General features: G+C 38.1%; 1 protein-coding gene across 2 annotated transcripts; it reads right to left on the bottom strand.

Moving 5' to 3' along the window:
- Positions 1-89: 89 nt before the first annotated feature.
- LOC122067592 (transcription initiation factor IIE subunit alpha) lies at positions 90-11836 on the bottom strand. Of its 2 annotated transcripts, XM_042631424.1 has the most exons (11): positions 11614-11836; positions 11244-11329; positions 10998-11120; positions 9514-9634; positions 7660-7785; positions 5981-6090; positions 5697-5880; positions 4101-4301; positions 1788-2027; positions 1341-1551; positions 90-424 (listed from the first exon to the last, which is right to left on the bottom strand). In XM_042631424.1, the coding sequence occupies exons 2-11, from the start codon at positions 11264-11266 to the stop codon at positions 330-332; spliced, it is 1434 nt and encodes a 477-aa protein (XP_042487358.1). In that variant the 5' UTR covers positions 11267-11329; positions 11614-11836; the 3' UTR covers positions 90-329. The 2 variants fall into 2 exon arrangements, with proteins under 2 accessions (XP_042487358.1, XP_042487359.1); XM_042631425.1 differs by lacking the exons at positions 10998-11120; positions 11244-11329; positions 11614-11836 and having other exon boundaries at positions 7644-7785.
- Positions 11837-14333: the final 2497 nt, after the last annotated feature.

The raw sequence follows: 14333 nt of genomic DNA, 5'->3' as shown, positions 1-14333 counted from the left end.
TGTTTCTGCACTAGAATTATTTTGTAATGGAGATGCTTTCCGAATATTTCCCTAACAGCAATAGAAGCAACTACTCAATACAAGCAAAAGACAAACCAACACCATTCAAAGATGTATTGCCTGTTTTGGTTCCCAAATGTTCTATGCTACACCAGCTGCGCACTGGGAGAGAATATATTGCAAACCAAACACGCCACAGCATAAATTTTTTGAGTGTTAAAGTTGATGCACCAAAATATAGATATTTGAACCACATGCTGAGGGAAGACATGCCCTCTCCAACAGATTTCTTCAGGGCCAACCTCATGTAAGGCCATAAAATATTGCCATCACCCTTCCTCCCAGTCTATCTCATCCTCATCATCTCCAGATGCTTCAGCTTGAACATTTAAGTCGTTAAGTATGTTAGTTTCATTGGCGTTGCCTGCATTGACAAACGGAAGGCAATCAGTGACATTAGGCCAATGAGACTTGGAACCAAAACATAAAGGAGAAACAGGGGGGAAGGCCTATCTCGATCTTCATTCAACTTAATCCCATCAAACACCCACCACCCCAAAAGCCATAACTGACTAAAACCAAAATTCCATATTTCTTTCTTCAGGTTACATAAAATATATATCTTTCTTCAGAAACCATCAATATCTACGTGGTAAGTAATATCTTATTGTGATTATTGTTTCCCTGTGGTCAACCCAAGAATCAGCCCATGACTTGGGATTATAGCAGATGAAGCACAAGAAATGGTTCAGTGGGTGGAATAGGATTTTATAACCTGGAACTTCAAATTATGAACCAAACCCACGTGCAACACTTCAGCATTACCTATTTATATATGACTCCCCCAGGATTTTGATCCTCAAGGGTAAAAAGAAAACGGCAGCGTAACAGGAGAAAATGAGAGACGCACAAATGGAAGAAGAAAACGATGATAATAACAGTGAAAGCATTTGACACTAATCTGAGCAGAACTCACCCAACATGAATGTTGGCTTAAATGTGATGAGAAGAAAAAAGATATATTGGATGTCTGCAAAAGCCCTTCCCAGACAGCTACTGGGAATATCTAATAGCAAGACAAACTGATTCTGCAGCAATTTGCACCAGTAGGGATGAAGAAATCCTAACCAATGATTCAGAACACAAGATAGACCATTGGCTTTGGCCCATCGCATACAGAAACAGAACTGACTTATATTAAGCTCTCTCCCTCTGGAAAGAGCAATATATGGTACCGAAAGGGTGCATGAAGATAGACCTGGAATACTAACACAATTTCGATCATCTCTAAAAGAGAACTAAAAACTTGAAAATGGGTAATGAGAGTTGTCAATATCTACCCGCAGTTGAAGCCTCTTCCCATTCAACACCATCTTCCCTCTCATACACATCACGTTTTGATTTCAGGCCAACTTGACGATCATTAGGTATATCAATGACATCATTAGAGGCATTACTTTTGTTTTCCAGTTCTTCTTGCCTCTTGGCAGCTTCTTCTTGTTCTTGTTGCCGCTTTAGAAAAGCGGCATAATAAGCTTTAACATACTCATCCTACAAAATGATCAGGAAGCACCAACCAAGTTTATAATCATAAAACCACACACACACACACACACACACACACACACACACACAAGTACCAAACAGGTTCAGAAAATAAAAAAAAATGGATTTCAGCATTCATCTTTTTGCACTTGCCTTTTTCTGCTAAAAGGATCATTTGCATTAAAAAGAAGAAAGAAGAGAATGTACAAATACAACCTGGCAATAGATGTTTTTGCACTTACCTGTATTATCTTTTCATCCTCTTTTTCCTCTTTTCCATTAACTTTGGACTTCTTGTCATCAGACATGGGTGCTGAACTAGTGCCAATTTTCGAATCTTGCTTGACTTCTCCACGCTGCTCTTTTGTAAGATTCATGCCTTGCTTGATCATCCAAGGAGGCAGAACTTTCATAGAATTAGTTCCAGCATCAGCTTTGGTATCCTCTTCCTTGACTTCAGCACCAGAGAGTGCAACTTCAACCTGCCAATGAGCATCCAGAAACTGTTTGTGAACAATGCGACTCCAAAAGTTAAAAATACCACCTGAAAACTCCTTTTGGTTTGTGAGTTCTTGAATATATTCAAAACAGTAATTTGAGACTAATCTGAAAAAAATGCACAATCAAAGTCCATAAACAATAGAATAACAAAAAATCCTATGCAAAATTTTAATGTCCAAATAACTGCAAAAGAGGGGAGTGAGAAGAAGTTACAAAACTGAATAAAAACCACTAACTTTATAATGAGGTATGGAGTCTGGAATAAGCTCGAGGTAAAATCTCAAAATAGACTTCAGATGTGCACGCACGCACACGCGCGCGCACACACACACACAGATGATAAGGTACCTATACCCTTCCAACTTACGCAACATATATGATAACATGTGGTCCATATATCTCCAATGTTCAGCACTGTATATATGTCAGCACTGCAACAGCGCTCTAGCAGATTGCCTAGTTTCAAGGTCTACTGGAGTGGGTATTCTTAGAACAAAGACAGAATGAAATGTCTCTTGCCCCTCTATTGCTACATATAGCTATATATCATAAGTATAAAAGAATTCAGATAGCAATATAAAAGAAAGAAATGTGTCTTGCCCTTTCCCATCTATTGCTACATGATAGCATGTACTTCATATTCAAGGCTCCATACGCAATTCAAAGATCCATTTATATCAAGTGTATTCAAACTTTCTGCCGCTAAACCCAGTTTCAATCAACCTAACCAGCAAATGCATACGCTTATTAGAATCCTCATAACACTAGAATGGAACAAGAAGCAAAATATCACATATATTATTTGGATTTTGGATTTCAAGATCTATTGGTTCAGGGAGACTAGCTATAATTATTTGCCTTATTGGGTGGTCTCAGAGGCACATTGGCCTTGGAGAATCTCTCATTTGACAAAGATTGTCATCTCATTTCTTTGGGAAATATATCACCAGTGGGATCCAAGGTCAGCAAATGATTTGGCAGATGGCATGGCAAAGCAAGTAGTATGTCTGCATCTTAGGCACCGCTTGATAACGTCTCTGCTGCTTCTGTCTAGAAATAGCAAAAATGGCTTTTCACGTTTTCGGAAACAAAAACAGATTTTTTGGTGTTTGATAAACTTGTTTCTCGAAACGTTTTTTGCAGACATAATGCCACTAAAAAATCCAATAGTATCATCAGATGCCCAAATGGAAGAGAGGGTTTGGTTGCCTCTTTTTAGATTTAAATAGTTGAGAGATCTATTTTTTCCTCTCAAATTCGTTTCTAGAAATGACGAAACAAGTCGGACTTGTTTCGTCAAAGTCGTTTCTAGAGTTGTAAATAGACAAAAAAAAATTATTTATGTTTCTAGAAACGGGTGAAACGGAACAACTTCATCAAACGCTTTTTAAGTTGTTTCTCCGTTTCTGAGAAGAAGAAAACGCAAAAACGGCAGAAATAGAACGTTGTCAAACGGTGCCTTAGTTTTAGGGTAGCATACTAGTGAGATTATATTTTTGTTGCGTCAATTTTGTTTTCATGGAGTTTTTGGCTTGTGCTTCCTACATATTCTTTCTTATAAATAAAAATGTTATTTATCGAAACCCGGAAGGGGGGGGGGGACTGCATTCCCAAAATAAGATCCATATATCTATATAGCATTCACAGTGACTAGGCGACCCAAGCCGTTGGCCAGGCAAGCAGGCGCCAGCCTAGGTGTGCAGTATATGACATAATATAGAAATGATAAATTAGATAATAATGCTTATATGCGACAAAGAAGCCATATCAATGCAATATGATATACTTATGTTAGTAATGGAATATGAGAAAACCAACATATAATAAAGAAAGCATAGGATACAAGATATTCATTAAAAATCAAAACAATAAACATAAATCAACATAAACTCTTTAACTGTCAACAAGGCATGTTGCCGCCTTGACAACTATGATCTATATGTATATATATATATATATTTTAAATCCCTCTTAGAAGAAGAAGAAACCACAACCACACACACACACACACACACACATGCATTGACACTGTGGGAGAGTGAGAGGTTGAATACCCTTGTCTCTCCAAGAAACGGCATTGGCGTTCCACCATATCCTTGCCCCTGAGAAGCTTTAGAAGAATCATTAGCAGCAGCATCACCATTTGCACGGGCAGCAGCACTAGCTCTAGCTTCCCAAGCTTGGAGACCGCCAAATTCAGGCACAGCTAAATCCTTCACTCTGGCAAGTTGTTCCATCAATGGCTTTAACTGTACCTGCATTTACTTCCATCTTGTAACCTTAGGAGAGAACCGAAAAAGGCACTTACAATGTGTAGAGCTAATACCAATGGACTGAAATCATCCCGACATAAAATCCAGCCAACTTTTCATTGTGATTAAAAATCCAACAATTATGAACAGCTCAACTAGTGCTTTTACATTATAACGAAGCAGTCACTCCAGTTAATCATGAGGATTGGATGCATGACCAGAAATAGAACCACCTAAGAACTAGAAATTCTATAATTTCTATTTGATCAAGTAAATGAAAGGCTGTATTTGTCATGAGAAGCCAAATATCAAGACTATTCTTTTAGGTAAAATATCGAGGAACTTTCTTAAGATGGAGAAAAAGAACCTCAATCAAAAGGATACAAATGGCCTTTCTATGCTTAGAAGGTCCTTAATAAAGCACCCACACATAAGAGTTGTCAGAAAGTACATAAGCAGTATTCACATTATAAAGTCTCTATAAATTGAAGCTCGAACAAAAAATAACGCCCCAAACGAGATCTGGTAAAATCTTCTTAGTCCTACACATAAGCAGTATTCATATTATAAAGTCTCTTTAGTGCCACATTGGCTAAGGGAAGAGGTTGGGCTAGTTGTAAACCTTTAGCGCCCCTTCCATATTCACAATGCATTTTAAAGCCATGAGGTCCATGTGCCAAAAAGGATAATATTGTGGTTTGGTATAGGGTCGGGGGTTACAAATGGTATCAAAGCGTGAGCTCCAAAGGTTGGGTAAGACACGGGAGAGGCGTTGAGGGGGGCATGCTCTTTAGTCCCACATCATCTAGGGGGAAGAGGTTGTGCTACTTAATAACCTCTAGCACCCCTTCCATAGTCACGAGGCGTTTTAAAGCCGTGACACGTGAGGTCCGTGGGCTAAAGAGAACAATATTGTGGCTTGATAAAGGGTTGGGTCATTACAGTAGGCCATGTTTTGGGGCAGAAGATGGGCTTATTGAAACAAAACTTGGGCTTTAATATGAACCAGATTATGGGTTTAGATGGGACTGGGTGTAGCTTGAACCGATGGGCAGAAAAAGGGCTTGGCTGGGGATTAAATAGAATCAAAATATGGGCCCATACTGAAGCATGAACAGTAGCACAAACCCTGTTCACATGAACACTTCTCTCTCTTGAACTGCATCATCGAGAGTCAATCTTAATTATCCTCCTGAACAGTCTCTCCAAGCAATGTCACGTTGCAATTAAAATACCTAACTAGATGAATAAAAGATCTTTTAACAACAAATTCAAACAAGAAGATTAACATGTTCTAGTAAATTGGTCTGAGCATACTTCAATACCATCATTGTAAAACAACTCAAGATAGATGAGTCTTGTAGGTATCTAAGAAAATAAAATAGTCTAGCAATGAACCTCCATTTTTTGAAGCATATCCTTCAATTTTTCACGCCTCCTCCTCCGTGCATTGTCATCTCCATCTCCCATTTCTTCAGCAGCTAACTTGTCACTTTCAGCAACAAGTTCACTGTCGCATTTTTCACAATGAAAATATTCATCATTTGGGGAAATCAGTCGTAGTGCATCCAAAGCATTATATCTGCACACAGATAACATATAGTACTTAAGCATTAGGCAGAGATCAATTTTTCAAACCAAGAAAGCGATAATTAAAAAGAACACCAACAGTTTCCCCAAACCTTCTCCCACAATCAGGGCATATGTACTCCTGAACGGTGTTCCTATTATCCAATTCATCTTTTAATTTCTTCTTCATTCGGTGCAGTCTGTATCTCACAACATCATGTATCTGCACCATGTTCACCATGACTTTTCTCAAATAAATAAAATTTAACATCTTCTAGAACAATAATACTTTTATACATTTGAATGACAGAAGGATAAAGAAAAGAATCATCACAGATAAGGAATTTCTCAGGTATTTTTTCTTTCAAGATGCTGCATGGTGATGGCAGCAACTTTCCTCATTGGGTGATCTGGAATCGTAGAGTTCCTCCAGGCATGGTTTAAAGTATCTCCGATACTGATACGATATCCTCCGATAAGTATATTAAATTTAGCTAACCGATACGGTGACCAATACCGATACTTTAATCCTTGATCATTAGCATATCTTAGCGTATTTCCAATACGTATCTTAAATTTAGCCAACCGATACCGATACTTTAATCCTTACCTCCCAAGTATATTTTTTTTTTCCCTGTGGGAGGCTACTTTGAGAGAAGACTCTGACTGTTGAAAATCTTACTGGGAATGGGGAGAAGTATAAAAAACAGTTATGTTCTATGCAATAACATTCAAGAATCAGTTCTCATTGCTCCTGAGATGTAAGGTAGCTTGAGAGGTGTGGGAAAAATTTCTTTCAATGGTTGGAGAGCAGTGGACTTTCAAAGAGAGGATGAATTAGAAAAGATAGCTAAATAGGCCATTGGTAGTCTCAGGTTGGAGTTATGTACTTCTGCTCTGGGGGATTTTAGGGATGTGAAAAATAAAATTTACCAAGATAATTACTGAATTGGTTGGAGGCAGTGGCAGTCACAATTGTTTTTGAAATCTCAAGTAATCCAGATCCTAATCACAGCATGAAAGCCACAGTTTGAATAGTAGAAAAGAGGGGAGATCAAACAGAGTTACTTCGGACGTCATAACCCCCCCCCCCAGATGGGCAATCGAAAAAACACACAGTTTTGGCAAAATTTTGGTCTGGCCGAAACAATGACCAAAACCAAATTATGTTAGTAAACAACATTCTTAGCACCAAAACAAAAATAATGAAATCATTATTCCAAGACAAGCAACTCATATCAACATAATATTTGGTTTTCTATTATTATTATTATTTTAAGAAAACAAACCTAATGTACAGAGTCAAATTAAAGCCTGAGCACCATCTCACCAACCATAAAGAAAAGAAAAGGCTCTACACCAATCTCAAAAAATCCCCAAAGAAGCAACTAGAAAATTTGTCATAATAATTGCTTTAAAAGGAAAAAAGTATTCAAAGAGATATTTGTATTTAGAATTAAATGAGAGACTACAAAGAATACAACTGAATAAAGAAACATAGATGCCCCCCACCCTGCGCAGTTTTTTTTTTTTTTTTTTTTTTTTTTTAAGGTTCAGATCACCTATTCCCATGTTTGATGCTCTTGTTCAGCCAAGGTGAGTACTCTGATCACTTCTGTTGACTTATACTCCAGAGTATCATTAAACATATAGTTCTAATCATTTGAATGCTATATAAAAGAAACAAATTCATCCAAGAACCTAAATTTAAGCAAGAAAGAACCATAAACTTTAGTCAGATATGCATCATAAGCACAAATGGAGGGAACACCATACATCTAACATAAGCAACCTGTGCATAATCCAAGCAACAGTATGAATGGGTGTGCAGCTTAATCTTCTCTTCTCCCTCTCTGCCAATTTGACCATCACTAGTGGCAGCGACAGCGGCATTATATATCTTTGCACCTTTAGCTGTCTGCAACAAAAACAAAGAGGAAACAGACCAGGAAGAATTAAAAATAATCTAAGCAAGGAAAGAAACCGCAAAATAACCGTGTAGTTAAATGCGTAAATACCTACAACCCAAACAGATAATTATGCATGAACTCAATACTTGAAAAGAAGAAAATTTAACAATAAAATGCAAACATAATTATTCAAAACAAACTTTTTATTTCTTCCCAAAGATATTCCTTCCCTCGCATGAGCCAAGCAGCACAAAACACTTCCAAAAAAAAAATACAAAGAGAAAAAATAAAAAAATTTGTCAAACTGGGCTAACACGCGGACCTAGATATGAAGTTCTTTTAGTCCTACTTTTGGGACTATAAGAGGATCCTCCCTTGTGCTGGCTTATAGGTTTGAGTCACCCAGGGGCTGTCTATTGACCCTTCGATCACGCACTCACGTGGTGAGGTTCACCGCACGGTGAAAGAGAAGTTCTCCAAAATTATCTCATTTCATATACTATTTTTGCCAGGCTGGGGATGGGAAAACTTCTCCCAAATTATTTCGTTTCGTATACGAGAACGTAAAATAAAATTATAAAGTGAATAAATAAATTTAATAACTAGAAAACCAACATGCAAAGTGAATATGGAAAATAGAAACTACCAAATCAGAATTAGAAACTAGAGAACAGCAGCAAATAACTCACAGAATACTAACTGGAACCAAAATAGAAAATGAAGGAAGGAATTAGAAAGTAGTACAAACATAGTTGCAAGTGTTGTGCAAAATAGAAACCAATGGAATACTAGAAAACAAGGCAAGGAATGATGTTATCGCAAGGCTCAACTATGCAGGATTTTACTATCAAGTAAAGGGAAATAGATGGAAGTGTTAAAACCGAAAATCCAGACCTGAAACTGTAAGTGGTTGAGGGAACTGTGACTAACAGAAAGACAAAACAGTAGAACAGTATGCACATGAAGAGAAGTAGAGAACTGAAACTGGCCTTTGAAATAACATTAAAGAGAAAATAAAGAGTAGAAAGAGGAAGAGAGATATGACCAAGCTTCTCACCGAGGCCTTGGCCAGCAACTCACCAGCCTTCTTAGTCTCCCACCAATGTACCATTGCATCTCATAGAAAATAACGGCAAAAAGCAATATATTCTTTTGTTGAAATCATTGCAGGTTCTAAGCCCTTCTACTTTATTTATAACTCCATAGCAATTACTGAAGCAGGAAACCCCTGTGTATGGTAGGAGGGATCCCTTTCAAGTTACAACCTATGTCTTCCTTCAAAATAAAATTCATTCTAGAACATTACAAAATAGAAACTAACTATTTAATCCCGTATAGGATCTAAATCCCTAATATTTGGGCCTATTTAGAAAACCCAAGTATTAGTCCCATGGACCATATATCCCATTGGCTACACAAATTAAACCGAACTTGAACCACAAGTTCTGACGAACCCAAAAAAAGCTTAATATCTTTGGGCTATTTAGCTAACCCAAATATTAGGCCCATGGCCCATATATCCCATTGGCTACGGAAATTAAACCCAACTTAAAGTCTTAAACCATAGGTTCAGATGGACCCAAAAAACGAAACCAAACCCAAAATGACAGGCCCACCTTATCTTCTGGATGGGATTCTACATCAACTGTCAATGAAGACTTGCAAATAAAAGAAATGAGCTAAATGAATAGAACTGCTCCAATATTTCCATTAACATAACTGCTAGAAACACTGACCTCTTTCCGATGATCTCTAGTTATTAGCTTTTCCTCCTCAAAAAATCGCAAGGTGCGGCGAAGTTGTTTAGAGTGCAGCTTTAAATCCTTCGCTAAGTCTTCTTCTCTGATCCATTGACGTCTGAGATGGGAGGAAATAAAAAATATGGTTAACAACAACAGTGAAAAAGAAAGATTCCTTTAACAGTTAACCCACAGGCCAGACAGTGTAAGACAAGTCTATGCACTATACATATATATATATGAGCTAAATAGATTTCCTCTTAATGTGTTCTTCAAAGTCAGCCACAAATCCTTGGATGAATCCGGAACACTGTTGCTCTACAAAACATCCACTAAAGGTGCCTTGCCAAAAAGATAGATCGAGCAAGAAGAGAGAGGGGTGGGAGCACTATCCTTTGGTTTCATGAATTGGTACAACAATCAGAAAATGAACTGATTCAGACATCACAATTTTCTACTTTTGGTTCTGTCCAAAAAGAACATTATGAACCAGATACACATGACACTAACAAATATAAGCTATTTGCACAAGCTAACGATAAGAGATTATCCTGAACCGGAAGCCATGACAAAATAAACGATATCCTGAGTCTGTGTGCTTATATCGCTTGTAAAACATACATGATACAATCCTATTTTGAAAAATAAATCTAAAATGGAAAACCCCAATAAATGAGCGGTTAGGCTAGTGACTAACCAAGAGAGAACAAGTCCCAAAAATTGGTCAGATACTCGGACCAACCCAGTGAAGTAATCAATCTGCCACAAACATCTAATAGTGTTACTTTGAAACTTAAGCCAAGTTCAGATTTACCAACTACTATGCTCATGTCACAAAGACCAAAAGCTTGTTCAATCACATAAGCTGTCAGACTTATGGTAGTTTGGCAGTTGCAGTACCAACAATACATGTAGGTAGATGTGTTGTCATTGTTGGCAACCTTCTACTGGTGATTTGGCCAGAGATGGGTTTTCTGTGATGTGACCAGTGACAGTGATGATTTGGCTTTGGAAGTGAATCACTGTCAGGGTTCTGATGTGTCAGACAGTGCTTACAATCAGTCAGTGATGTGTACATACTCCGGTGATGTGGCAGAGATGTTGGTAATGTGTCAGGAAGAGCAAAGCTCTCTGAAAATAGTGTTCTTTAATCCCACCTGACCCATTAAGCATTTGGAACCCGAACAATTTCTGTATACTCTGTGGCTCCAAGACCATCATACAAGTGCATAACTGCGTATCTCAGATGAACGTAAGAAAACGACTGAATAGTTCTGGCCCTATATTTATTTCCGCTCAACCATAATTAATATATTTGCAGATCAATTAGCAGAACTAGTCATCAATTTCAGCTATCAAATTGTTTGATTCCTCAAATTCATAACTGAACACTCCCGCCTTCTAATCTATGTGTAAAACGAAATTGATTCTAAAGATTAAGAAATCGAAAGGGGAAGAGAGGCCAGGTTAGCACTTAGCACCTGGTGAGAGCATCGAGGACCACTACAGCCATTCCCCTGTTATCGCTCCTACCAGTCTTAGGCTGGTTTTCCCCTTTCATGGCAATGTCATCGTAAAATGCCCGCGCAGCAAGCTTGACCAACCTAATCAATCCATTCAAAATAGGAGAAATTTCAGTAAAATATCAAAAACCTAGTTGAGTCGTGTGTGAGGTAGACCACAACCATACGATATGCAAAAAGAGGGGGAATATTCCGAAGCTGTACCGATTAAACGGCTCAACACTCATGTCTGACTATTAATCTGAACCGGTTCTGATCATAGAATTTGATTATCTCTTCGTTTAATATCCCTGCAACGAATAAGAGGTTAATTATACAACTGTTAGACGATCTTAGAGAACACTCTCCATAACAGGAGTAAGCGGTGTCCCGACAACGAGCCCATATGCCCTAAACTGAGGTTCTCCTCTGGGATAGTCAAAGAGTGCACACCCCACTACCTCCTACTTGGGTAAAATAAGGCACCTAAAAGACTAAAACATGGCAAACACAGAGACAAGACTCGCTAGCCGCCTCTGTAATCGCCTGGGGAAGGGACAAGATGGAGAAGAAGAATGGGCAAGGGGCTCAATACCATTAGAGAAAACGTCGCTGCAATCGATTGAGAACGGAGACGAAGAAGTGGAATGAGGCAGGGGGGCTCAACACGCTTGGATGAAGACTCACCGGCCACCGTGCATATAAATCGGGAACGGAGACGGAGAAGAAGAAGGGAGCACAGGGAGCTAGGGTTCCAAAACCAGTCCTTGGTTTCGTTTTCCGATCGGATTTTGAGTGTTTTTTTTTTTTTTGTTATCCCTATTTTTTAATATAAACTAAAGGTTATCTTTAACATCAAGCATAAGTGTCGGTTAAATGCGAATTTGAATAGACAACTTTTCCATTTTTACCTAAAACCCAAATTACCTGCAAAATATCACAAAATATCATCTAAAGACGAGATATTGATTGTTTCTTGAGCAATTTACATCCCTCCCCTATATTTTTCTTCTATTTCAACTCCCTCCCCTGGGTTTTCAAATATTTCGCAGACTTTTCCTATCTTTTGACAAATTTGACAAAATATGTGATTCCGTCATATTATGCCCGTTAAGATTTCAAAATATTTTTTTAATACCCAAATCACCCCTATGGAATGTAAATGGATTATTATACCCATTAGAAGATGAGTGAAGAACTCATCTTCACTTTTGTCTCTCACTTGCAAGTAGATTGAAGCAATAGGGAGAATTGTAACGAGCGATCGACAGCAACAAGCGATTGTAACGATGAAGAGGGATTTAACACTGAACAATCCAACTTATTTCCACTCAATGTCGCCCATTTTGGCGTCCACGACCATCCAATTACAAGCCCTACAAGAAAAGCAATCGATAGAGGACCCAAAAACATCACCAGCTCCATGAAAATGTCCCCAGTCGTAGGTCTTTGTAAGATATCGCACAAGGCCGAAATTAATGCCATAAGAGTTTAGTTACAAAAAAATAAATAAATAAAAATAGGGAAGGGGAAGAAGAGCAACAATAGGCAACAGCAACAGCATAAAATATTAAGAGAGAAACACGCGATTCGATCGATAGTTTGGGTAGTAAGCATAGGAAATATTCGAGGGTTTTGAAAGAAGGAGAGAGCAAGTAAAAGTAAAACATGTTAAGTTTGTCTCGAATTTTTAACCCGTTTGAAGATTGACTCGATCCGACATATTTTGGTGGTGACCTGAATGGGAAATTTTCTGAGATCTGTGATGGAAGTAGAGGGGTTGGGCCGATAGGCCCAAGCCCGGAGCCCATCACTAATCTCGTATGGGGGTGTGGGGGCATGGTTCGACCGGATCGATCGCGACCCAATGGGTCGACCCTCGATTTGGAGTATATATAATGTACTGTTGCTTGTTGAGAAAGTCATTTTATATTGGGGTTTTTCGAGTTAGGATTTCAAGGCGAGTTTTTTCTCACTGCTGCTAGGGTGTTATTTCTCTTCTGCATAGTGAATCATCTTCTTCTTCGCCCGATGACATAGCACACCACCTTGGTGTGTGAACCTCGTTAAACCTCTGTGTCGTACGGATCTATTGTCTCTTTATTATTCGTGTTTCTTAGTGTTTGATATTACAAAACCCTATAAAAAGAAAAGGAAAAAAACAAATCATTTAATTTAGCGAATAAATCTATTTATGAGAAAAGAAGAAATAAAAAAAAAAAAAAAACGGAAGGATAAGATTCAGATAGGGTAGCAGTCTATCTAGCAGAGGAGAAAAAAAAGAGATAGAGATCGAGGGTATTCATGTAGAATTTCAGATAATGATTCAGAGAAGAGCGGTAGAGACTAGAGATGCATGCAAGTTAGATTGGATTGCAGTCGGTCCTTAATTTCACTTCTTCTTCTTCTTCTTCAAGTCCTTCTTCCACCCAAAAGCAACTCTACATTTGGTGAAGAATAAGGAAACCAACTCGTCAAAATCTGCTATTTGTTGAAAGGATAAATATAGAGTGAGATACATGCAAACTACGAAACAAAATCCCCAATGTTCCCTCCTCCGTTCCTTCGCCTTCCTATAGCTCTTATTATTAGTTAATGCATATAATATATATGTAGGGAAATCTAAGGTTTCATATTGAGGATTATGAGGGTAGGGATAAAGGCAAATGGGAAAACGAACAAGGTATTAAAGGCAGAAGGGTAGAATCGTATTTTAACATCCACAACTAACAGTTTACTAACGGTGTTAACTAACAGGGGAGGTCTGCGGAATATTTGAAAACCCAGGGGAGGGGATTGGAATAAAAGCAAAATATATGGGAGGGCAATGAAAATTGCTCTTGTTTCTTTATTGTCAAACTGACAATCAAAGCTTCGCAATCAATAAAGTACTCAAGTTGGTTTATAAGTAAGAGAGAGAGAGAGAGACTGAGAAACATAGCAATGGAGTGTTTGTGGGTAGTGATAAAACTGCCCTCGGCTCAGATAGGATTCGTTGCTTGTACAATCATTTGGCTGTACAATTCAGTATCCACTCTTCCATCTTATGTTATTATAAGGATAAATAGGGGTATATTTAAAAACAAACAAGAAAGGTGATGGATGTTAACTCATATGATCAGGTGATCGTACGAGCAATTGATCTATTTTCCCCTTGGCCTTAGTTCTCTTCTTCCACCCACCATCAATACACTCTCTCTAGATAAACAAATCCTATAAACTGATACTAGATCATACAAACTAAATACTAAACAAAGTCTCATATACACTATACAGTATGCACTTACTTAGAGCATTTCTCCATGTTCCTTTTTC

Source organism: Macadamia integrifolia, unplaced genomic scaffold, assembly GCF_013358625.1.
Source record: "Macadamia integrifolia cultivar HAES 741 unplaced genomic scaffold, SCU_Mint_v3 scaffold2992, whole genome shotgun sequence".
Lineage (NCBI taxonomy): Eukaryota > Viridiplantae > Streptophyta > Magnoliopsida > Proteales > Proteaceae > Macadamia > Macadamia integrifolia.
Note: the sequence above shows the minus strand (reverse complement) of the source record. Positions and strands in the feature narration are given on the sequence as shown.

Bases quoted from the DNA above. Each gene is read 5' to 3' on its own strand.
- LOC122067592 (XM_042631424.1), bottom strand. From the start codon at position 11,266: ATGAGTGTTGAGCCGTTTAATCG. The intron at 6,091-7,659 runs GTTGCTTATGTT...AACATGGTGCAG, and splicing joins GTTGCTTGGATTATGCACAG to ATACATGATGTTGTGAGATA. The intron at 4,302-5,696 runs GTTCATTGCTAG...AAGTAAATGCAG, and splicing joins ATATGCTTCAAAAAATGGAG to GTACAGTTAAAGCCATTGAT.